Below are 24901 nucleotides of genomic sequence, written 5' to 3' on the forward strand. Positions count from 1 at the left end.
TAGTCAGCTCTCTACTTTTCTAAAGCTGAAAAAATGTATCTGTGACGAAAGCTGAAGTTTTCTTAAAACAGGAAAAAAATGTATTCTTGGGAGGCGGCCTCTTCTTCCAGAGTATTACATTAGCAATAACAACAACAGAAGAGCTATGGCTGGTGAGCGCTGATTTAAACCCTTAGAGTAGCTCGGTGAGACTCACGGCATCCTGGTGAGCCCAGAGTTGTTATTCGCACTCTGTAGATGAGGAGTTTGAGGAACAAGACTTTGAAACTACGTGTGCCCGACTCCGGAGCTTTTGCTTTTAGTGGGTAGACCTCCTGGTGTCCTGTCAATGTCCCACTGGTACGTCTGCTGTGTTGGTCTCCCTCCATGCCAGCAAGAGTGTGGCTAGCTCAGAAAGGCCTCTTGAGCCCTGTCGGTGAGATTGCACCTGTCGCAATCTGAGACTGCTTCTGTCTTCTTCCTCTCCTCAGCTATGGGGTGCTGCTTTGGGAGCTCCTGACTGGTGAGGTGCCCTTCCGAGGAATCGATGGCCTAGCCGTGGCTTATGGAGTGGCCATGAACAAGCTCGCCCTTCCCATTCCTTCTACGTGCCCAGAACCTTTTGCCAAACTCATGGAAGGTAAGTGACCCCTGACTGGATCAAAATTGGAGGGTTTGCCATCTGAGTAGCACTTGGGTAGATGTCAGACGATTCTGCTCAGTCAGTTACGGAGAGAGGAGATGAAGTACAAGTCAGTCAAGGAGGAATCCTGTGGGTGGGTGGAAGAGCTACTTTCAGATGATGTCGGCACCTGCTACATTGATGGCACAGGTGCTCCTTCTGTCCATCTCGAGGGACTGTAGAGCTCAACTTAGTAACTAAAACCCACTATCCAGCACTTCAGTGTTTTATTATTTAATACAAAATGAGAAGACATAGCAGCTTTTATTTTCAGGACCTCTGAGTGTATTACATCTAGAAACAAAGAACATCCAAGAAGAAAGGAACTCTAGAAGTCATCTGGGCAAACCCTGTAATTCCCTGAGTGAGAAATCCAAAGCTGAGAGAGGCAAAGTGCACTGCATTAGCTAGTGTGGGAGCTGAGAATAGGTAGAGTTCACTTTTCCCGACACCCAGTTCAGTCCTTTTTATTTTTGCCTTATCATCATCCCATTGAGGTGGGGAAGGCTGGCTCATTTATTTGTGGGAAATTGAGGTCCGAAGTCTAGTTAACCCACTGTCAGGACTGGACTCGTGTAGGAACATAATAAATCCTGGTTGTTGAGCCTCACGCCAGCAACTCTTTGGACTTGCTTTTCTGATGCTAAATCAGCAGGCAGAGTCGGATGGGGGTAGAACTGCTGCATTCTGTTTCCACATTGACTCTGTATGATCGTGAGCTTGGGCAGCTTGCTTTACTTCCCCAGCCCTATGTGTGATTGCCAAAATGCCCATGTTTCTGTTTCTGGAAGGAAAAATGAGAGGCACTTTTCTGGTAAATGAGGTCACGTAATATTCTCTTGTGCTTGTCTCTGTCCATTCATGCTTTCTGTCTACTCCCATGTTCCATGCAGACTGCTGGAATCCTGACCCTCATTCACGACCATCTTTCACAAATATCCTGGACCAGCTAACTACCATAGAGGAGTCTGGCTTCTTTGAGATGCCCAAGGACTCCTTCCACTGCCTGCAGGATGACTGGAAACATGAGATTCAGGAGATGTTTGACCAACTCAGGGCCAAAGAAAAGGTAAATAAAACAAGAAAAAGGTGTGTGTTGAATCAGTGGGCCTTCCCCACTGGGGCCTCTGGACAGATTCTGACACAACCACCTTCCTGCTTAGTTTGAGGTAAACAGAGCAGCGTTTTCTTCCCGACTTTACATGGAGAGAGTTCTCCAGGCCTCAGATGTGACCTGAGGTAGTAGAGACGTTTTATTTCTTTCTGGGATTTGGGAGGAAAAGTAGGGGTGTCATGAGTCCAAAGTTCTCCACACAGAGTATCTACTTCATTGTCCAAACCAGAGGAAAAGCACCACTGGGCAGGTATCAGCAGAAAATATGAGAGGGTTCTAGAAACGTTTCTTGGCTCCGTAGTGGACTTCCAGAGTGGGGGTTAACTTAAGGTAGAGATTCTTCAACACTGAGCACAGTTATCAATCAGCACATCCTGCCACTATCTTTGGTATCAGAATCAGAAACAGCAGATGGGCTAAAAATACTATGGTTCTGAAATTATACGGTATTTTGCATGTTTCTGTGAAAAAGGCTCAACCCCGAACTGACTGAGGAGTTCACATATTCTTAGCTTACTAGAGATCTGCCTTTCGTTTTGGTGGCCATTCCTTACGTGGCTCCTCTCTGGGCCCTTGGCGTCTGGTGAGCAGTCCATGTCCACAGAGGGGAAGCTGATCACGAGCACTTATGTGGCTTCTAGTGCAGGGGCTAGGCTGGCTCTAAGGGCTACAGCTAGGGGCACGAGCAACGTCCATGTGTCTCTTGGTTAATTTCTTTTTTCCCTCCTCATTGCCCACTCGGGGCATTTGGGAAGCAACCTGATAACAGCAGCTGAACTTGTGCATCTTTATGGCTTCCCAGTTCTTTCCCTTAAAAGATGTGATGATGGAAAGAACCTTTCGTCCTTTTTAGCCAGGAGTCTCATGGCCCCTGCCCCCAGCATGTAGGGCAGGTGTTACTGTCTGTCTCATCTCAGGGTGAAGGGTCAGTGACTTGTCACACAGCCAGTACGTGGGAAAACAGAATCTTCAACCTGGGTCTTCTGATTCTAACCACATCTTCTCTCCAATATTGTTTGCCTAAACAAATGACTTAAAAATCATTTCTGGAGCTGATTTGAAGAGATAAGCCTCTTTTTATGCCACATAGCAATCCTAAACCTGGTACTATTTGGCAGGTCAGTGAGTGTTCTGCAGGGGAAGGGAGTGAGCTTATGACACATCTTTTAGGACCTGGGTGGGGGGAAGGGACCAGCACTGACCACTGGGCAGAATGATTGAAAGAGGGTGTTTCTTGGGCGCCTGGGTGGCTCACTCAGTTAAGAATCTGACTTTGGCACAGGTCATGATTTCAGGATCCTGGGATCGAGCCCCATGGCGGGCTCCCCGCTCAGCAGGGAGTCTGCTTGTCCCTCTCCCTCTGCCCCTCTCCCTGCTCATGTTCTCTCTCTCGGTGAGTAAATAAATAAAATCTTAAAAAAAAAAAAAAAAGAGGGTACTCCTGTTACTAATGCTATTCCAACTAGAAGAAACCTAGAGTTGCTGGCCCTTTAGATTGTTGAATCACTTGATTCTTGGTTTTCTTTCTTTTGATTGATGAAATTACAAGGGTACCCTCCAGTAAGAAAAATGAAAGTTGGATTTTGTTGTGGGTAGTTAGTAGGAGAAGCCAAACCCATTTTCATAACAGCTAACATTTATAGAGCATGTACTATGTGCCATGCTCTGTTATAAAGTGATTTATATGAATTCTTACATAATCTTACATAATAAGATAATAACTGTCTTCTGTAAAAAACTGTGATGTCAGTGCGGTTAACTCCATGTTACGTATAATGCCCCTGGTAACTCGCCTCAGGCCACGATTCAGGCAGTGTGTTCCAGAATCCTTGCTCTTAACCATTGTGCTACGGTGTCTGTCCATTATGAGCTCCTAGTTGGGGAAGTGGGGGTGAGGGATGGAAGATGAGCTTTCTCTCTGGGGAGATGCCCTTTAAATCATTGTATGCAGATGATATGATCTGCATAGTAGGAGGCTGATCCCCAAATGGTGTTTCACAAGGAGGAGACTCACCATGTTTGAGAGTCTTGCCGATATATGGTGCCATTGGCGAGTACTCCATAAATGTCCTTGTTTCCCATATGATTCAGCTCATTCTCAGCTTGTCTCAATTTACCACTTCCAGGTATAGTGATGATGGATTTGTCTCTGGACTGGGGTCTGAGTTCCCTCAAAGGAAGGGGCTATAACACAAACCATCCCCTAGATAAGAGCAGGTAGGAGAAGAAGACTTAGGAAGGCTGAAATTAGCTTGAACTTTTTAACTTTCCCATCTAGCAGCAGAATCAACCAGCCAAGAATGATTTTTCTGAATCTTCCATGTTTTTCTTCTCCTGATGGTGAAAACAAAGTAGTGGGACAAGGAGAGCCAAGGCTTTGGGGGTGGGGGTGTGGGGCATACAACAGTGAATCTGTTTGGGGCTTATTTCATTGAAGAAGGAGAAGTTCAGAAGTTCAGGCTCATCTCTCAGACACTTAGGATGAATCTGGGTTCCCATAAAGGATTGCATTTATAAAATTGAATTCTGTCTTCCCTTCCTTCATTCTCATTCATTCATTCATTGACACTGAGCACCCATCACGTACAAGACAATTTTCTTTTCTTTTTTTTTTTTTTGAGAGGGAGAGAGAGGGTGGGGTGGCAGAGGGAAAGGGAGAGAGAGAATCCCAAGCAGGCTCCATGGCACAGAGTCTGACGTGGGGCTCCATCTCACAACCCTGAGATCGTAACCCAAGCTGAAACCAAGAGTCAGACACTTAACAAGCTGAGCCACCCAGGTGCCTCCAAAGACAGTTTTCAAGGTGCTAGTCCTTTTCTCACTTCTCTGCCTTTCTATCATTTTTATTATCAATTTATTTTTATTATCAGTTTTGATACTCTCTTGAGAATGGAGGGCAAGTTGAATGAAAAGTTCCTAACATCAGAATATTCATTCCCCTCTTGTCTCTGTTCTCTACCCATTGCTCAGCTTCCCCAGTATGTGCTCACATACTTTTTCTTAGCTCTCGGCTCCCTTTCTACAGTGTTTTGCTATAGTGCAGAATGACTTCTTACAGTGGAGCATTCCATGGAGAAATTCTAAGTTTCGGCCGCAGAAGTGTTGCTCTGGCTGCTTTATTGAAGAAATGCCCCACTTTTAAGTTTTAGCGCTTCATCCCACCCCACGTCAGTCTTACGTCCTGGGTAAGCAGCACTAACAGTTCAGATTCCAGAGTTGACAATTGTACGCACATATTCAGTTCTCCTTCCTGTTTGCTCTCCCGTTTTCTGATTCCATATGCCTCCCCCCACCCCCCCGCCTCACCTCAGGAGCTCCGTGCCAGTGTACATATATAAATTCATGCAGAAGGGAAAAGGGGAGGCAGGGAAGAGGTTCTGCTCGTCTAATACAGCAGCGGTCCTAGAGCAGTGCCTGGCAGAGACTTTGGGAAATGTTTTCTCTTCTCTTTGCTGTGCTGTCACGAACCTTCCAGAGCACGTGGTTGTCCTTCAAGATGAGAGTTCAAACCACATGCTTTCGTGGATTCACTCACCAACTGAGTAGAGGTTTAGAAGACATGCCTCACCAGCTTTTGAACAATCGCTCAGGAAATACATTTTTATTTGAATGTTAGGCAATTGAGGGTGATTCATTTATAGTGGGCACATTTTAAGCTAGGTCGCGTCGAGTTGACTCTGGTTTAAAAAACATCCTTTATATGGTGGGAAAAAATGAAAATATAACCAAGTCTGTAAAATTTAAGTACATGATGATATTTTCTGCCCAAACCCCTATATTTTCCAGTCACAGGCAGTCGTGATCCGTAATCAAGGAGCAACTAGGAGCTCTCAGCCTCTGTCTCCAGGGCTGCCATACCTATGTCCTCAGTGTGGCTGGGTTGAGCCTGCCCCTGCCCGGCATCCAGCCTCCAGGGTGGTCAGGGATTCCTTTTACCAGCGCCTCCGCCTGGGACTAAGGGTTTGGAGGTATGACCCTCAGGGGCCCTCAGCCTCCCTGCCTGCAGTGAGCACCCGCTCTTTGCTGCCATGCTTCTGCCCCTGCAGGAGCTCCGCACCTGGGAGGAGGAGCTGACGCGGGCCGCGCTCCAGCAGAAGACCCAGGAGGAGCTGCTGCGGCGCCGCGAGCAGGAACTGGCCGAGCGGGAGATCGACATCCTGGAGCGGGAGCTCAACATCATCATCCACCAGCTGTGCCAGGAGAAGCCCCGGGTGAAGAAACGCAAGGGCAAGTTTAGGAAGAGCCGGCTGAAGCTCAAGGATGGGAACCGCATCAGCCTCCCTTCTGGTCAGTGGCCGGGGACCTGCTGGGAGGTGAGGGGGGCATGGTGGCAGGCTCTGTGGCCAGGGACCTGGGGGAACCCGGGACGGGCTGGGAGGCAGGAGGCTCTGGGTCTCTGAACGGGGCTGGGTCGAAGTGGGCCGTTCCATTCAGGGGGGAAGACTGGCCCATGGCAAAGCTACCCTGCTCCGGGGGAGTTGTTGAGTGTGACTAAACACAGACCGGGAAGGAAGACAAACTGGTGATGGGTGAACCTGACGGGCAGGCACGGTCCAGACTGCTAGCAGCATGGTGGCTCACATGGAGAACTCAGGGCTTTGCAGAATAGCTCATCTCAGGGTTTCTCTAAATAACTAGTTTCTGCCTGCAGTTGAGATTAGGATTCACGGGTAGGAATTTGATTTGTATACAACCTTTCAGAAGCATGTTGGGTGAATAAAGGTACATTTCTAGGATATTCAGCCTTGGGAAAATGCAGAGTAATAAGAAACTATGAATTAGAATCTTTACGGGGAGGTGAGTGCTCAAGTGTGTGTTTATTGTATTCTAAGCCTATATAAGGTCCTGGGAAGCAAACTCAGTAGGGGTGTAAGGACACCAAGGGAAAATAACATCATAGGGACAGTAGTGGAGGATTTTAAGCACCGGGATAATGGCTTCAGTACAGACAAGGGAATTCATTCAGTGAAATTCAGTGGATGAATTTGTGGGACGTGTTTACCAGTGTCCTTGTTGCACATTTTTTGGCCAGGCAACACAGAGTCTGTGAGCCCCTCTTGAGCATGTCACATGTGGTGGCAAGCTCCTGTGAGCTGGGGAAGCTCAGAAGGAAACAGTAGCTCCCTCCTTCAGGGAGATCACGTCTAGCCAGGGGACCTACGGGCAGACACTCAGCTGTTTATTACACCTCTTGATAGATGAGGACACTGGGGCTTAGAAATCCAGGGCTATAAGGTTTACCTTCTTTATGCTGTGCTGTAACTGTCTTTGGAAAACAGTTTGGACCATTAGCCCCATGTGCTCACTTCCCTAGGTTCCCACCAAGGATTAGTCATTATTACTCTGCTCTGCCTGCCCTTAGTGAGAAGCATCCGTGCCCCTGCTTTGGTCCATGAGAAAAGGGGGCCTGTCCTAATAGATTGTTAGAAACAGAATTGTAAGTTAGATTTCCTAGAATAATCAGCAAGTCTCATGATCTTAAGAAAGCTATTGTAAATCTATAATTACTACACCTATGTACACTGTAGATGAGGTTGACTTGGAGAGTGAATTTTCCTTCTCCTCATACGTTCATCTTGCTGTCCTGCCATCTTTGTGGAGAAAGAGATGATTCTGAAAAAGAACATTTCCCAGGCGAACAAGTCGCTTCTTAGGAAACAAGGGCCTGTCCCTCAAGCCTGCCAGGACATACCACTTTTCTCACAGGACCTGGGTTATGGGAAAATTCTAATGCACACACATGTCTGTCTTTCCCCAAGCAGATTTCCAGCACAAGTTCACGGTTCAGGCCTCCCCCACCATGGATAAAAGGAAGAGTCTCATCAACAGCCGCTCCAGTCCTCCTGCGAGCCCCACCATCATTCCTCGCCTTCGAGCCATCCAGTGTGAGACTGTTTCCCAAATTAGTTGGGGCCAGAACACACCAGGGGCATCTGTCCCCTGCTCTGTCCAGCCACCGACTGGCCCAGGCTTGCTCCATCCATAACTTCTGCCACCTCTCCTCGGCAATGTGTATATACATGCACATATGTACGCAAACCCTTAGCCCTCCTTCTTGTCTCTTTCCATTAGCTTTATACTACTCCCCCCCTACTTTTCCTCTTAGAGACCAGCAGAGGGGTTTGTGGGTATTGACAGGATCTTTCGTGAACCACAAAGCAATTCGGAAACTGGTGTGTGAGATAGATAGCCTGGTACCTGGCCTGAGTTGGTTGGTACCCTCGCCTGGGGACCTTGTGTGTGCTCTGCCATATTTGGGGCATCGTTGTTTTTCTTTTGTTCATGCTTCCCAGGGAAGGGTGTTTTCAAAGTGTAGGTCCTAAGGGAACTTGCCAAATACTTTGTGATTGGCCAAGTCTGGACCAATTTTTTTACCACGGTGTTTATTAAAAAGAATTTACACACACACATGTGTGTGTATGAATGGAGTTGTTTCCCTAACTTAAAGATAGAAATTTCACTTAAAAACAAAAACTGAAACAAGCCCTAGCTGGCTGTCCTTGGAAAATCCATTCATATCTGTGGATTCCCCTTTTTCATGTGGCCACAGTTGACTGGAAGCAATGGTGGCTTCCATATGCTCTGTATTTTGCCTCAGTCCCCTCAGCTCCTGTTTTTTGGTGTCTGAAACCATCCGGTCACTTATGATGTAAGCCTAGTCTCTGAAGCATTTGGGTTTCAGCTTTTGCTGTAAGGTAGCAGTGGCCGAAGAACGTTCCTCTTACCCGTTGTACTTCTCTAGGCCTGTTCCTTCCCCTCCTGCTCCTCCTCACCAACTGCTCCATAGTCTTGAGCTCCTCATTGTCTTCCTTTCTTACCAAAATTCTTTTCTGCACTTCCAAGTCTTCCTTACCCCGTTATGTTTTTTTCTCTCCTACCTACCTCCTTCCCCACCCACTCCCGGTCCAGTTCCACCCAACAAAACAAGTTCCTTAAGTCAGATCTGTTTGGAACTCTGCTGTCTGGCTGGCCTGAGCTCCAGCTTTGCATTGGACTTAGGAGAATTTGGGACGTTTCTCCATGTTTGGGACTTTGAGAGTGCTCAGTGATTGGTGCCTGAGGACTTGAAGGCTCCACTCGGGCATAGAGTTTTCGAGGAGGTGTGACTTCTTCCCTGCGACTCCGTGTGTGTGTGTGTGTGTGTGTGTGTGTGTATGTCTGTGTCTGTCTGGTGAGGTAGAGGCTAGTTTTGGGGGGACCCTGCCTATCTTTTTTCCAGGTCCCATCCAACTTTTGTTATTCACAGTGACACCAGGTGAAAACAGCAAAACCTGGGGCCGGGGCTCAGTCATCCCGAAAGAGGAAGGGGAGGAGGAGGAGAAGAGGGCCCCGAAGAAGAAAGGACGGACGTGGGGGCCAAGTACGCTTGGTCAGAAGGAGCTCGCCTCAGGAGATGAAGGGTAAGAGCCAGAATGTGTGAGATTCTTTCTGCTTAAAGATGGGTATTCCCTTTTAAAACTGTGATGTGAAATACTTTTTCTCTGTTGTGTGTCCCGTTGCTTTCTGAGAAATTACAAGCCTCTTGCTCTTTCCAACGGTTTTCCAATCTCCTTGCTCCCTAGAACCTCCCCTAGGACGGGGCTCAGCATACTTTTTGTGTAAAGGGCCAGACAGTAAATGTTTTAGGCTTTGAGGGTCCTATAATCTCTTTTGCAGTTCCTCCGCTCCTGTGTTACAGTACCAAAGGAGCAGACCACGGGCCATACATAAATGAAGGCGCATGCCTGTGTTTACTCAGTAAAACTTTGTAAACAGGCGGTGGACAGGAGTTAGCCCTCCAGGTAGAGTTTGCTGACCCCTGGAGGCGTCTGACTCAGAGCAGCAAGTAAACCGAGCAGTAACCGAATGTGAAGAGTTCTACCAGATGTTCTTCTTCTGTCTGGCTCTTCCCCTTCAATCATCCGCTCAGAGCCAAGAGAAGGAAGAGCAGGGCCTCCAGGACTCCCTTGACTTGGAGACTTATCCCGACACAGCGGACAGAATATTCCAGCCCTGGTAGTCAGTGCACTCAGATGTTAACTCCAAGGCCACCAGAACGTCTTCTTCTTCTTCTTCTTCTTTTTTTTTAAATTTATTTAAATCTAATTAATTAACAGTTTCAGAGGGTAGAGTTCAGTGATGCATCAGTATTCTATAACACCCTGTGCTCATGACATCACGGGCCCACTAGAACTTCTTTTAGGCCTCACCTCATAGCCACCCTGACAGGTGTGAGCACGCCCTCTGGGCAAAGCACAAGACCCAGCTTTGTGTCTTGGATGTGCTTGTGTTCTTCCTGTGGCTTCCAAGTTAAATTCTCTCAAGTCCCAGTTCTTCGGCGGCCAGTCCCTCATAGTGAGTTAAGCAGTGGCGAGCGTCACCGCTGACCCCAGCCTGCCTCGCCATGTGGCCTTATGTTTTCTCGTCTGTAAAACGGGGGTTATGCCAGCACCCACCTCATGGAATTGATGCAAGGATTAAACAAGTTCCTCTTTGGGAAGTGCTGGCAAGATTAGCTGGCTCGTAGTGAGCCTGTGTAAATATCTGCCGTGATGGTTCTTCTGTGCTTCTCATGCAATTTCTGTTTCACCCCTGAAGAATGAGCGTAGTGGTTTGCCATTCTTATTCTTGGCGTTAGAATCTAGAATCCCCTTTCTTGACTTTTCTAAGTGTGCGAAGAAGCAGCAACCCCCTTCTCCCTTTTTGTGACTTTTCTGAGCTTGTGCCTGGACCTGGACCTGGCTCTGGTATTCCTTTGAATCCTAAGATTTCAGGTCCCAAATCTGTTTTCTCATGTCAGATCTGAGCGAAAGGTGAAAATATCAATTTGGTGCATACAGGATTGACTCTTTGAAGCCAGGCTTTAGAAATCACTAGATGCCTTGGAATAGGGAAAAGGAAGGAAGGAAGGAAGAGAGAGAAAGACAAAGAAGGAAAGAGAGAGAAAGAAAAAGAATGAAAAGGAGAAGGAAAAGGAAGGAAGGAAGGGAAGATTAGGTATGTAGGGTCGACTGCCTAAGCTCCGTAAGAGTTCCGTGACTGAGTCCTCTAGGAATGGTAAATTGCTCTGCTGTAGAAGGTTCTGGAGAGGCAAGAGCTGCTCAGTTTGATTTCCCTTGAGCCCTGGGGTCGAGTAGGGTTGAGGTGGGTCTGAGAAACTCAGTCACCCTGAATCCCTTGGTATTTCTGACGTTCGTGTGATTCCTGATAGGATTTACCAGGTAGGCTGTGGATCCCAGTAGTTTATCTAGTTCTGTTTCATTTATAGATATTTTTTGTCTTGCTAGTAAATTAACTTTATTTCACATTCCAAAATACTAATTTTGGCATTTTCTTCCCCGTTGCATAGACTTGTCCTCAAAACTGTTGAAACAGTTCAAAATATGACTTAATTTTTTATGAGTCTCAATTCCTATTCAAGAAATAAAATATATTCCATTCATTCTTGAGTAAAGACCTCTTTAATGGCAGAAATTTTTGAGAGTCTCTGTGTGACAATATTTCTAGCTTTAGTCCCTATTAACAGAAGAAAATATGTAACAATAAAAAGCTATATTGAATTCAGTAATGTTAAGTGAATGTGCATCTCCATCCTTTTAAAAAATAGTATTTATCTTATAGGAAACATGTACTTGCTCGTAGACAGCTTGGGTATCTGTGGATTCACATGGTCTCTGCAGTTATGCTGTGGTGGCTTGGGGACCTTTGTCCCACAGATTGGGAGGTCCTGGGCCTGTGGCAGCTCAGGCACGGCCACCTCATTAAGATTTCTGCATGGTGCGGGTTGTGCTGACCGGGCAAGAGGAAGGCAGCTGGCCACATGGCTGGAGTCCAGCCTTGAGGGCTCCCATGTGGGAGAGGCTGAGTTGGATGTACCCACTGTCACCTACTACTGATTTTCTTTATTCATTGAAGATCCCCTCAGAGACGTGAGAAAGCTAATGGTTTAAGTACCCCATCAGAATCTCCACATTTCCACCTGGGGTGAGTCTAATCATCACCCTTCCATCGAATGTGTTCATAATAGTCCCCCTTCCATTTCCTTGTTCTCACGGCACACCCCGTAGAATTGAGCGTCATTATTGCCAAGGCTGTGCTGACTTTTTTTCTTTAAAGCGGTACCCTCGTGCACGCTGGGAGCTTCCTGTGTTGGTCTGCACTTTCCCTTTTCTCCCTTCCCTGACCACTCCTGTTGTTGGGATTCTCCTGGTACCCCTAGTTATAGGGTGACAACACAAGGCTATTTATCCTTTCATCTTTAGCACTGGCTTTGACTTTGCTAATCTGGATTCCCTTGAACCCAGAGCTGGAGGTGATGTTAGAAGATTATCAGTTAGAAATCCCAGGCTGTGGGTGTAGCAGCATGCTTATCTCTGGCTGTGTATTTTGGTGGAAACCACTGGTGGAATGTACTTGAATTTGCTGGTATTTCTGATAGCACTTGAAACAGAGGTCTGAAATGAGGGGAACCCATTGGTCCTTCTCTCTCCCTCAGGATGGACTCGGAAGAGTGGGCTTTATTTGAATAGCTTTTTCTGGCCCTAAAATGAGAGCCACCTCTGATTATAATCCTGGTATTTCCAAGGCAACGATAACCCAGAGATTTCCTCAGTCTTCCCTCTTTATTGTCCATTAGAGAAAAGACCAGTGCTTCTGGGCCTCTGATTCCCCCATCGTATGAGGGGATTGGTGGGGTACCCCGTCAGGATCCTCAGAGTTACTGGCTTGTGAGTCTGAGCTCATCACAGGGATTTGAAAGCAAGCTCTTGCCCTTTTCCTCTCCGTTCCCAGACAGACCAGGGGCTCGAGTACAGTATTATGTACTCCCCACATAGGTCTGTCCCATAGGTCTGTCTGCACTGGGTTGGTGCAGCTTTGTTGGCTGGTTTTTGTTTTTATTTTTATTTTTTATTATTATTTTTTAAAAGATTTTATTTATTTGACAGAGAGAGATAGCGAGAGCAGGAACACAAGCAGGGGGAGTGGGAGAGGGAGAAGCAGGCCTCCCGTGGAGCGGGGAGCCCGATGTGGGACTCGATCCCAGGACCCTGGGATCATGACCTGAGCCGAAGGCAGACGCTTAACGACTGAGCCACCCAGGCACCCTGGTTTTTGTTTTTAAAAAGTGGCTGGCAAAAAAAAAAAAAAAAGTGGCTGGCTTTGAAAGTTGCCTAAGCATGCCATAAGCTTGACAGGAGTGGAGAAAGGGTCTGAGTGGAGTAACCTGGCCCGTCCATGTCTGCTAGCTCATCTGCCCGGGGCTTGCCTGGCATTGTGGTGTCCCCTGATGTCAACACTGTGCTGTAGACAGTGTCCCAGAGTGATGGCCTCTTGTGGAAGATGGGCTCGGGCAAGACCTGGGCCAGTGCTGGGCAGCCCTCATTCTTCCTGTCCTCTTGCCAGCCTGCCTGCTAGATCTTTCCCTGGCTCCATAACAGCATGTGAAGGGGTGGGTTCATGGCCCTGCTTTTCTTTTCCTAGAGCATGTGCACTTCTGTTTGTGATGCGAGGGGACTCAGTTATGTTTGTTGCCTGTACCCCAAGGTTCTTGGGCTTTGGTGGAATTAAGCTAACAGGGAGAGACTTTTACACAGGCCCGTGGAGGTGAGAGTGGAGTAAGGGAAGTAACCAGTTCTCACAGTTTCCTCGTTTCCTCCCATTTAGCCTCAAGTCCCTGGTAGATGGATACAAACAGTGGTCGTCCAGTGCCCCCAATCTGGGGAAGGGCCCGAGGAGTAGCCCAGCCCTGCCAGGGTTCACCAGCCTTACGGAGATGGGTGAGCATTGCCTTTGTCCTGACTGTCCCTGTTTCCTCAGGGAAATTTCGGCCAACCTTCTGGGACTGTTTGAGGACCCCTAGTGCCACTTCACGGGGGTCGTCTCCTCTTTTACCCAGGCCCCCGGGCCCCCACCCAGTTCCTTCTTCGCTTGCTCTACTCCCATTTCATCGAACCTTCCCAAATCACAATTTCTTCCTACTGCTGCCATGGGGCCTGCCCTTGGCCTCCTATCCCAGGGAGTCAGGTGTAGTCTCCTTAGGGCAGTGCAGAGGGTGAGGCCTTGAATCAGGCATTTTCCTTTGCTGGGTCGCTTTCCTTTGTATCTTAATGTGGGGAGTCTGCAAAACAGGAGATGGTTTCTTCCTTTCTCCAAGGAAGCTTTCCACTTGCCTGTGCCTGCTGAATGGGTAAGGTCTCCTCCAGGCTCTCTCAGATAGTAAGTCCTCTTCTCTCTGAAGGTTTCCAAGGTCGTAGTAGGTAGGTTTATAGAGTAGATGCACCTTCACCTGTGGAGGGGATTCCAATCCATTGCTCTTAAGAGGGGGCTCTAGACCATCCTAGAAATTCAAGGTCCCTTCCACTTTTAAGGTGCAAAAAAGTTAGGAATGTTTCTGTTCTACCCACTATTCTAGGAAACTCACACTGTACCTCTTGTGTTGAGGATCCTAATGAACGAAGTAGAAAAGTAGCAGATTTCCTTTTCTGAAAACAGGAAAAGAGGCTCTGGAATGGAGAGTGATTTCCTCATGTTGGTCACAGTTGAGTGTGGAGGACAAGCTCTGTGGGTTCACTGCCCGGTTCCTCATCCCGCCTGTGAGACTCTGCGTTCCTGACGCTCCACCAGGAGGCCCGGGGCCGGGGAGAAGGACGGGGTTCTTGCTCTTGCTGCTTCATTCCCGTTTCCTGTTCCCCCCCTTTCCTCTCTTCTTCACAGAGGATGAGGACAGCGAAGGCCCAAGGAGTGGGGAGAGTCGTCTGCAGCATTCACCCAACCAGTCCTACCTCTGTATCCCATTCCCTCGTGGAGAGGATGGAGAGGGCCCCTGCAGTGATGGAGTCCACGAGGAGCCCACCCCCGTCAACTCAGCCACCAGTACCCCTCAGCTGACGCCCACCAACAGCCTCAAGCGGGGTGGCGGCCACCACCGCCGTTGTGAGGTGGCTCTGCTCGGCTGTGGGGCCGTTCTTGCGGCCACCGGCCTGGGGTTCGACCTGCTGGAAGCTGGCAAGTACCAGCTGCTTCCCCCGGAGGAGCCTGAGCCCCCAGCCCGGGAGGAGAAGAAGAGGCGTGAGGGTCTTTTCCAGAGGGCCAGCCGTCCTCGTCGGAGCACCAGCCCCCCATCCCGGAAGCTCTTCAAGAAGGAGGAGCCCATGCTGTTGCTGGGAGACCCCTCTGCCTCCCTAACGCTGCTTTCTCTATCCTCCATCTCCGAGTGCAACTCCACCCGCTCCCTGCTGCGTTCTGACAGCGATGAGATCGTGGTGTACGAGATGCCCGTCAGTCCGGTCAAGGCCCCGCCCCTGAGCCCTTGCACCCACAACCCCCTGGTCAACGTCCGAGTGGAGCGCTTCAAACGAGACCCTAACCAATCCCTGACTCCTACCCACGTCACCCTCACGGCCCCCACACAGCCCAGTGGCCACCGGCGGACTCCTTCTGATGGGGCCCTCAAGCCAGTGGCTCTCCTAGCCAGCAGGAGCCCCTCCAGCAATGGGCTGAGCCCCAGCCCCGGAGCAGGTGAGTCCTGCCCTCCTCCTCTTTTCTCTTTCCTGCCCTTGTGCCTCCGCCAGGAGTGGCAGCATTGGAGTGGATGCCGTTCCTCTTCTGGCTCAGCCCGCCGGGACATGCTGCCCTGGGGTTGGAGAGGTGGCCAGGCTGGCTACCTTCTCTCTGTGGGGAGAGTGCCTCAGTCGGGGGAGACAGGCAGCTTCTAGGAAGGATCAGGCCCAGGGCTCCCGTGGGAAATTCGGGCTCTGGGTCTTGGAGCACACAGCGCCGTGCCTGCAGGGTACTGGTGGGGCAGGGGCCTAGCTTGCTTGTTCCCGGAAGTGGAGACCGACGCTCCGGAAGGAGTGCCGCACTGCACTAGGAGGGGTGTTCGGTGCCACGTGGCTGGGCTTGCGCCTGTCCTACTCACAGGACAGCTTCCTCCTATGCATCCTGCCCCGCGTCACTCGTCCCTTACTCATTGCTGACTCCCCGGACATGGAGAGGGATGCAGGTAAATTGCTGAGGCCGGCATATGCCTGCCTTCTCTGTCTGACACCCAGCCACCTGGCCGTAGGTAACCCAGGTCATTCCCATCACCATCCCCTGCTCCCTAGAGACCTACGTCTTACTCGGAAACCCCTCTCACCCAGTAGAAGATGACCAGATGGCAACTGAGAGTTCAGTGATCTTTGAGTAAACAGTTGTATTTCCCCCTTCAGCTTGCCCCTCCCCTCTTTAGATTTTTTCTGTTGAACTCAGATGTGTGTCCGCTTTGGGAAGCAGACCTTATGACTCATCTTTGGAGTTCTGATGCCTAGATTTGCTCCTGCCTCCCATGTTTATTCACTGAATGAACTGGGAATAAGCAGACCCTTCCTTGAGTCTCAGGGGTCAGCGAACTTTCTTGGTAAAAGGCCAGATAGTAAATATTTTAGGCTTTGTGGGTCCCATGGTCTCTGTTGTAACTACTCAACACTGCTGCCCCAGTGGGAGAGCGAGCAATAGGTGTGGCTGTGTTACACTAAAGCTTTATTTGCCAACACAGCGTGGCCCGTGGGGCATAGTTCTGCTTTAAGCTTCTTCATTACAGATGTGACCTCCGTATGTCCCGTGACTATTTTTATTATCAGATACAGTGGCCTTCTGGCCTTCTGGTTCACTACTGTATCCCCATTGCCTCCCAGCACACTGCACGGCACACAGTAGGCTCTCATTAAACATTTGTTAGTCGGGTTAGTCCCAGTGACTAGGGATGTGGCAGCTGGGGTGGTGGGGGGGAGCGGTGTATACCTGGCCCAGAAATGTGGTGCTGTCATCTGATGCTTCCCCCTCTGTCTCTTTGACCAGGAATGTTGAAAACCCCCAGCCCCAGCCGAGACCCAGGTGAATTCCCCCGTCTCCCTGACCCCAATGTGGTCTTTCCCCCAACCCCAAGGCGCTGGAACACACAGCAGGACTCCACCCTGGAGAGACCCAAGACCCTGGAGTTTTTGCCTCGGCCACGTCCTTCTGCCAACCGGCAACGGCTGGACCCTTGGTGGTTCGTGTCCCCCAGCCACGCCCGCAGCGCCTCCCCAGCCAACAGCTCCAGCACGGAGACGCCCAGCAACCTGGACTCCTGCCTTGCTAGCAGCAGCAGCACTGTGGAGGAGCGGCCTGGACTTCCCGCCTTGCTCCCGTTCCAGGCGGGGCCGCTGCCCCCCGCCGAGCGGACGCTTCTGGACCTGGACGCGGAGGGCCAGAGTCAGGACAGCACTGTGCCACTGTGCAGAGCTGAACTGAACACACACAGGCCTGCCCCTTATGAGATTCAGCAAGAGTTCTGGTCTTAGCATGAAAAGGGTTGGGGGGCGGCCAAGGGGGAAGCAGGAGGAGATCGGGGGAGCTGGCTGGCACAGCCCTTTCTCAGAGTTGGACCCCCTGAAATCCAGCCCTACTTCTTGCACTGATAATGCACTTTGAAGATGGAAGGGTGGAAGCGGGGCCACTTGAGAGGGTCCCCTGCCCTGCAGGGCCTTTCTGCCCACGTCCACCAGAAGGGGCTGTGGCCATCAGCTCTGGCTGTGTAGGGGAGGGAGGGGTGCGTGCATGTCCCCCAGCCTCCACACTCTTCCTCGCCTTTAGGGTGACCCCGCAGGGTCGCTCAGCCTAATCTGTCTGCTGCCCCCTCTCCTCGGCCCCCTGGGTGAGCCCAGAGCCTGTCCTGGAGTCCTTTTGTTAGCCCTGCCGTCCGCCTTCCCAAACACCAGTATTGGAGGTTCTCTGAGTGATTTTCTTCCTCTTCTACATTCTTCCCCAACACCCATGAGTCAGAATCTCAGTTGAAGTGAGATAGGAGTTTTTCCGGGTCCTCAGCCCTCATGTGCCAGCTGGGGGACCGAAGGCGTGGGCGCAGGAGTGGACGGACCTGGCGGTGACCTGCCTGCGCTTCCAGGTGCCCCCTGATTTAGTTGAGCCTCGCAGGGGTGAAAGGACCTGCCTCAGTGAGAACTGTGAGGGAAGGAGAAGGAGTCAGGAAACCCAGAGTCGAGTGGCAGCCAAGAGGGTCACAGAGTCTGTCCTTGTTCCTTTTGGAAACATGCAAATAAGGGCAGAAACCAGCACCTGTTGATGGCATCCAGCTCCCACCTGGGGTCTGGACATGGCCAGACCCGTGTCTGCCACAAACATGCTCATCCCAGGGATCGTTTCTTGGGAGGCACACTCCCCAGTGCCAGTCCTGGAACCAGAGACAAAGTTCCTGTGCTGGTCCATTTTGTTGTCTGATATTTGTGTGTCATGCCCTTCCCTTGATCTTTCCTCCCATCCCTGGGATCAGTGGGCTTTGGGTTATGAGTTTGGTTGGTAGAAACTTTGCACTGCTCCAGAAGAGCATATCGGTGGGGGGCGGGCTGGGGGCTCCTGGGCACTGGGAGCTGGAACTGAGAGGATTTCTTCTCAGCCAGGCCACCCATTCTGGGATGCCCTTGAAGGAAAACGGAGCCTTAGTGGTACCTTCCGCAAACGGATACGGTGAGGCCATGATGTTTGTAAGGTGCTTAGTGAGCCCCCAATGTGACGCAAGCCCCAGGCTCTGCAGACTGACCACGGCCTCTTGTCTCTATGCACAGGTGGCCCCTGATGCTGGGCTCTGGATCCTGAACTGGGTCAGAAGGAGAGCAGAGGCCAACCCCGACTTTTCTGGAATTTGCTTCCTTAACTTGAATGTTGAGTTGTTTCTGGAGCTTTCTCCTGTGTACCTTCACTTTTCCACTTACCCTGAGGCCTCCTGTATTGAGTGTGAACAGTTTTCTTTGTGCGGGACACACTCATAAGCCGGATGGGGAGCACAGCCTTTGGTCATGCTCCTCTCCCCTCCAGACTCTCCAAATGTTGCTTCACTGTTCTCTATCATGGAATAGTTCCCTGGAGATGTTGCAGGACAGCCTGCAGCCTCCCTGCCTTTGCTGCCTGGGGGCCAGAATGTGGGCAGCGACATAGCTGGCTCAGGTGATGCGTTTGGTTACTGCTCTGTCTCTCTCTGTAACTGATAAAGTCCCAACCTGGGAATGAAAAAAGGGGTGACCTTGGTTTTCAAATTGCTCCTAAAACAAAGGTGCAAGGGTGCCACCTCATCTTGGGTGGGGGGCACTCTCAGTGTGTTGCCTTCTGGGGCTTTGCTGTTGTGGCTCATCTCTCCTTTGCTTTGTGCAGGGAAGGCCGTAAGAGAGGAGTTTTGCCCCCATCCCCTCACTCCTTGGCCAGAAGGGAAATGTGAATCTTAGCCGCAGTTCCAGCCAACCAGTGACTCCCCTTCATTCTTTTTTTTTTTTTTTAAAGATTTTATTTATTTATTTGACACAGAGAGAGAGGGAGAGAGCACAAGCAGGGGGAGCGGCAGGCAGAGGGAGAAGCAGGCTTCCTGCATGAGCAGGGAGCCTGATGTGGGGCTCAATCCCAGGACCCTGGGATCCTGACCTGAGCTGAAGGCAGCGGTTTAACCAACTGAGCCACCCAGGCGCCCCTCCCCTTCATTCTTGATGGGGAGAGGGCTGCAGGTGGTCTCTTCTGTGCCCTTCGCTGGACTCTCCATAGCCCCAGTTCCTAAGTCACGAATGCATCTATGAACGCTTGGCTCCACTGAATGGCCCTTCGGTGGGGTGCAGCATACAGCAAAATCCAAACCCGGCTGGCTCTGGACAGTGCTCTGTGCTGTGAGGCAATTGACTGTTTTCTACTTTTTGTTGTTTTTTTGAGGCTGCAGCCATCTTTTTTGGAAGTGGTCATATAACTGTTGCAGTGTAGGCTGAATGGTGGCCACTTGGCGTTGAGTGAGAGGTGGAACCCGTTTCTTGCTCCACCATCCAGAGGGGAGACAAGGGAAGCCTGGTTTTGCTGAGGGTAGAATTGCACATGCAAGAGGCAGAAGCGGGGTTAGGCTGAAGCTGCTTCGGTGAGCTTGCACGAAGATGGAGGGGTTCTTTCTCAGCTCCTCCAAACCCTGTCTCTGATGGGCCCCTGCCCACCACACTCTGTCTCTCTCTTTGGGGCAAGGCTTGGTTGGATAAGGATCCTGTATAGTAATGGATTTGATTTGCTTTCCGTCCACTTCGGCTCCCTGGTGTCTGTGGTCATGGTCAGGAGCAGGCCTTGAAGCTGGGATCAGCCCCTGCGGTGGCATTAACCAGCATCTCCTGTTCTCTTTCCTTCGCTTTCCTCAGGAACACTTTCCCTCTGCTCTTGGCAGGTGCTCACTACTGGAAGATGGTGATAGAAAGCAGATACTGCTCTCTGCTCTTCCTCCTTGGATCCTTCCACGGATTCTAAACAGGATTATCCTCTATTTACACCCTTGGGGACCCAGGCCACTGCCAGGGGCTGAGTGGATGTCCCCATTTTCCCAATATGTTATTTCTAAGAAGCTTTGGTGGATGTTCTTCACTTCGCATCCTGTAGTATCCCAAGGGTCTGGTAGTAATGATGAAGGTGGTGATGATGATGTTTTACATGGGTCAACTCAGAATAATGCTAACCTTTCCTCCTGACTTTACAAAATTGCATCATTGTCCTGATATACTTGCTGGTGGAGAAGAGGAAATGCTTAAAGAGGAAGAAATTCAAAGGAAGAGAAATTGAAAAGCTGCTTGGGCTGGCTGCTGAGTCAGGCACCGAGCTCTTGAGCCCCGAACAAGGTGGCTCTCTTCCACTTTCTGCTTTGGTCTCTGGCCTCAGGCTTGGTTTTTAGCTCCTCTCAAATTTCCTTCCTGTAAAAGCAACCATTACCTGCTTCCCTGTCAAGGGCAGTGAGGACATGTATCCGAGCAGGTCAGCAGAGCACGCAGCTCCCTGCAGGCCATTAGGATGGACTGCTGACATTAACAGTGTGGTTCTCACCACTTTTGCCTCTAAGGGACTTGCCTACTGTTCCTTCCTTTGGTTTTTGGAAGAGTAGTGATTTGGAGTTGGTTTACCACGGGGGCCATGGTCAGACACATGTTCTTCTGCATTTATGTAGCACCTGGTGTTTATAAGCATCCTTTCTACTCCGCCCACTTGTCAGGCTGGCCCTCAGCATTAGTGTCTTAGGAAGGAGGAACTAGGAGATGGGGAGGCTGGAGACAGCATCGGAATGACAGTTGGGAGCCTCGGATTTTTTAGGAGTCATTCCCAGAGTCTGCTTTGTTTAGAGACTGGAAGCAGGCCAATTCCTGGAAGAATCTTTGTGAGAAGGTCCGCTGACCCTTGAGACACATGTCTTAGTGTGAGGCTCTTTACAAGGCCCCTTTTCCCTCAGACCACGGTTGCTCAGGGACACAGCAAGACACCCCAAAGGCACCTAGGTGTGGCTTGTTGTCAACGCTCTTACTCCTCAGTCCCGACGATGGAGACCCCCTCCTCCCTCCATCCCCCCACAAAGAGGGAGACACCTCCTGAGCACTGCTAACTCTTCAAGCTTGCTTTTAACAAAAGCACAGAGCAGCAGACTCTGAAGGCCGGATGGCTGTGAATGGTATGCTTCAGGGAGCCTTGACCTTTTCCTCGTGTGTTTAATTAAGCCTGTGCTTTTGACTCAGGTATGTGAGGGCCCCCCTTCAGGCAGGTGAGAAACACTCCACTGCCTCTTGAAGGATTTGGGAGACAAAGCAGGTGTTGCCCTTGCTGTAGTGCAAGGCTTTTCCCAAAAGCTCTGCCAGAGACTGTGGCGCCGGATCAGAGGTGAGAGCAGCCTGCAGCATGCTGAGACCCTAAGGGACTGTGGTGGCAGGAGCGGCAGGCTAGTGGTGACCTGAGCTGCCTCCATACTAGTTGGGTGAAGTTGCAAATGTTTCTTTCCCTCTCTGGACCTCTGAGTCCAACCACGAACTGAGGGGGATGCTACCTTCTTCCCTACCTGAAGTGGGAAACCCTTTAACTTCAAAATGTATGATCCTGGAACCCAAGGTCCAGCACTGATGAGCCTCACCTTGCTAGATTGCTTCCCTTTGTGGAGAAAATTGTGTGCGTGTGTGCGTGCGTGTGCGTGTGTGTGTGTGTGTGTGTGTGTGGTTGTACATCAAAACCAGTCGAATATTGGCAGTTTCCTATGGTTCAACCTACTAAGCCACCTGCCTCTCTCCGTGGCTACAGGCCTGAGGATGACTCCTTGTCAAGCTACATTTGTTACTAGGAACATATTCCCAAATGCTCTCTTCTTTCAGACGAATCCTTGCTTTCTCAGGTCAGGAATTCAAATTAGTGAAAATCCACATTAGAAAGGAGAACACACTGCTGCTTCTGGGAGTCCCTAGCACCTCCCTGGCGTTGCCACCCAGGCACTCGCCATCTCAGGCACTGGCGTTTGAAGGCAGGACGCAGAGACTGGAGTCCTGGCTAATGAAGGCTAAGTAACGGGATTTAGGTGCCTCATTAACCTGACCCAGCTCTGGGCTTCTGGTTGGCTGTGCAGGCTAGGTGAGCCTCTCATCAGCTTCCCAGACTGTTGACTATTTTCCATTGGTCCTGATGAGATAGCGACAGCAACCCCCCCTCCTTTGTTCATTTCCGGTCTTGGGCCCTGGAAGCACCGTGGCCTCGCTCTAGCATTTGTTGTTCTGAAGGTTGGGCTCCTTCCTTAATCTGGAGCCAGGCGGACTGCTCTTCCCGACTCCTTCTGCCTGTGGCTGCCTGCATCCCCTCCCCATAGCCGCCTCCTGAGTCCCTGGCTCACCGATGCAGCTAGGCTAGAGAAGAGCCCTTGTAATGAGTTACACGCCCTTGGTCCCCAGTTGTAGCAAAGAAGGGAGGTGATGAACTCATCAGCTTTCTCTGATTTTCCTCACTGTCCATCCTAAACACACGCACACACTCGCACGCTCACACACTCACCTGCTTGCACACAGATTTAAACTGTATCTTCTGGAGGATTAAGGAAAAAGGATGGAGATGGGTTTTACTTGGTTTGCAGAAACGCTTTCTTTGGGATTTTCCTCCCCGTTAGAGCCTTTGAGTCTAGGTAAAGTGGAAGTTCACATTTGTGTTCGTTTTGTTTCTCTGGAATTAGCTACTAGTTTTCATCCCTAGGCTCCAGTGTCTTGTCCGTATGCCCTGAGCCTGTGTCCTTGAATTCCCATTTTGCTTTGGGATTTAAGTTATTGTAATTTGTCAACGATATTTAAAAATAGAAAAGTCCTGAAGGAAACTTACCAGGTTCTTTTCTTTGGCTTTTTTTTTTTTTTCAAGGTACTGTAAATTGTTAACTAGGGATGCCAAGCAGGCTTGGTTCAATGGCTAAACCTCTTATCGTATTACAGTGTAATGCTGACTCAGCCTGGTCCCACCACCAGAGCACACACAGACTTGAATAAAAACTGTTACAACAATGACTTCTGGTTTGCCGTGTGCTTTGTAAGCTTATCCTTTCCCCTCTTTATAATCAAACAAAATGTCCAAGTAACTGGCTCTTTCTGGGGCTTTCCGTATGTAGGGAAAAATAAAATCTATGGCGATGGTTCAGGAAAGAGGAGGAGGGTGAGGAGCCTCCCCGAAGGCCCTGGAGCCCCCAACTGGACCACAGGGGCCCTACTGGCACATGGCGCTGAACAGCTTAGCTCCATCCTCTGCAACCCAGGAGGGGTGACCGACGTGGGGTTCAGTGCTGGATGCTGAGACTGATAAGAAAGATGACCTTTGGCTGAACTTCAGGGTGGGTTTGCCCAGGGCCCACATAATCTTTGGAAGGAGATTGGGCAAAGATGAAAAAATGACTGAACTCTTTGCTGGAGAAGATGCTATGAAAGGTACCATATGCTGTGTACAAGGCATGTAAATTGCTCCATGTTTCTGGAAAGCAGTCTGGCCATGTGGCATTAATTCCGTAACATGGGCCCAGAAATAGCATTTATTAGTAAACACTAGGTACAATGTACCAAGTATTGTGTTAAGACTTGACTTACGTTATCTTATTTACAACATCTCAACGTCTTTAAGAGTAGACCCCATTTTATCTCCATTCTATATTGAGGCAAATGAGGATCAGAGTCAAGTAACACGCCCAAGGCCACACAACTATCTAATAGTGGAGCTGGGATTTTTCCGAGTCTAGCGTCTGCACTCGTATCACTTGTGGGGTGCCTGGGTGGTTCAGGTGGTTAAGCTTCCGACTCTTGATTTTGGCTCAGGTCATGATCTCGGGGTCATGAGATCGAGCCCCACATTGGGCTCCGTGCTCAGTGGGAAATCTGCTTGTCTCCCTCTCCTCTGCTCCTCGCCCTGCTCTCTCTTAAATAAATCTTTAAAAAATAAAAGTGTGCCTGCCTTTGGAACGTTTAAGACTTTTCCTTACAATGGATGTATGTTACTTCTACATTCAGCAAAAGAATGGTGAATTCCGTAGTTTGGGGTATTTTCCCATGATACCAGGTTCTCCTGCAAGATGTTCCAGAAGCCTAAGCCACTTGCTTCCGGGTGGCTCCCTGATCTGAGCAATCCAGCAAGGTGATTCCAGACCAGGGCCAGGACCAGGACAAGCTTCCAGGTCCTAAGGGAATCTCCCCCGACCCTTCTCCTCATTTCTTCCTCCCAACTGAGAAATGGTGCTGAAAAGGTGAGTCACTTGCAGAACGCAAGCAGAACCTAGTGAGGACACAGGAACAGAGAAAGTTCTGGAAGGAAGTACCACGGAGGTCTTCTAGAGGGCATAGCTGCTTAGGAGTGCCATTTCTTGGGCGGGCACACAGTGTGCTCTTAACATTTGCAACCCACGCACACAGCCCTCTATGCAAGGAGCTGGGCTGGGGTTGGGTACAACCACACCCCGTTGACTTGACCGTGGAATGTACTTCATTCAAGGCTGGGACCAGTGTGCTAATGCTCTGATCCCTGCAGTCGCCACCCAATCTAGTCCAACCAGCTCAAGCTGGAGAACGTGTTTGGGCATAGGTGGGTGGAGTCGGGGGTGTCTGCTGCTCAGCCTTGCTCCTCCTCTCCGACACCGGTCACAGGGCGGCCACCCAGTCAGGAGAGCCTCTTGCACAGTCTCAAAGGCAGACACAGGAGGCTCCTTTGTGTTGAAGGGAAAAGGGGAGGGTTGGGACAGGAGATCAGCCCTAGGAAATACGCTCATGGAACACAGGTCTGGTCATGTTACACCCCAATGTCTGTAGGAAGAGATCCGCATTCTTTAGCGTGGCCTTGAGGGC

The 24901-nt window shown here is 50.1% G+C and overlaps 1 protein-coding gene across 2 annotated transcripts in view; it reads left to right on the forward strand.

The window, feature by feature from the left end:
• Positions 1 to 23086, forward strand: part of MAP3K9 (mitogen-activated protein kinase kinase kinase 9) — a 78016-nt gene extending 54930 nt beyond the window's left edge. For both annotated transcript variants that reach the window (XM_028100867.2, XM_088024559.1), the window contains 8 exons: positions 471 to 619; positions 1555 to 1730; positions 5822 to 6062; positions 7538 to 7660; positions 9022 to 9175; positions 13419 to 13531; positions 14469 to 15272; positions 16593 to 23086. In XM_028100867.2, the coding sequence (XP_027956668.1) occupies positions 471 to 619; positions 1555 to 1730; positions 5822 to 6062; positions 7538 to 7660; positions 9022 to 9175; positions 13419 to 13531; positions 14469 to 15272; positions 16593 to 17077 (2245 nt within the window). In that variant the 3' untranslated portion in view covers positions 17078 to 23086. The remainder of the gene's footprint in view (positions 1 to 470; positions 620 to 1554; positions 1731 to 5821; positions 6063 to 7537; positions 7661 to 9021; positions 9176 to 13418; positions 13532 to 14468; positions 15273 to 16592) is intronic.
• The last annotated feature ends 1815 nt before the right edge of the window (positions 23087 to 24901 follow it).

This window comes from Eumetopias jubatus, unplaced genomic scaffold, assembly GCF_037043125.1.
Source record: "Eumetopias jubatus isolate StellerSeaLion01/CBP00866 unplaced genomic scaffold, mEumJub1_p1.0 scaffold_7, whole genome shotgun sequence".
Lineage (NCBI taxonomy): Eukaryota > Metazoa > Chordata > Mammalia > Carnivora > Otariidae > Eumetopias > Eumetopias jubatus.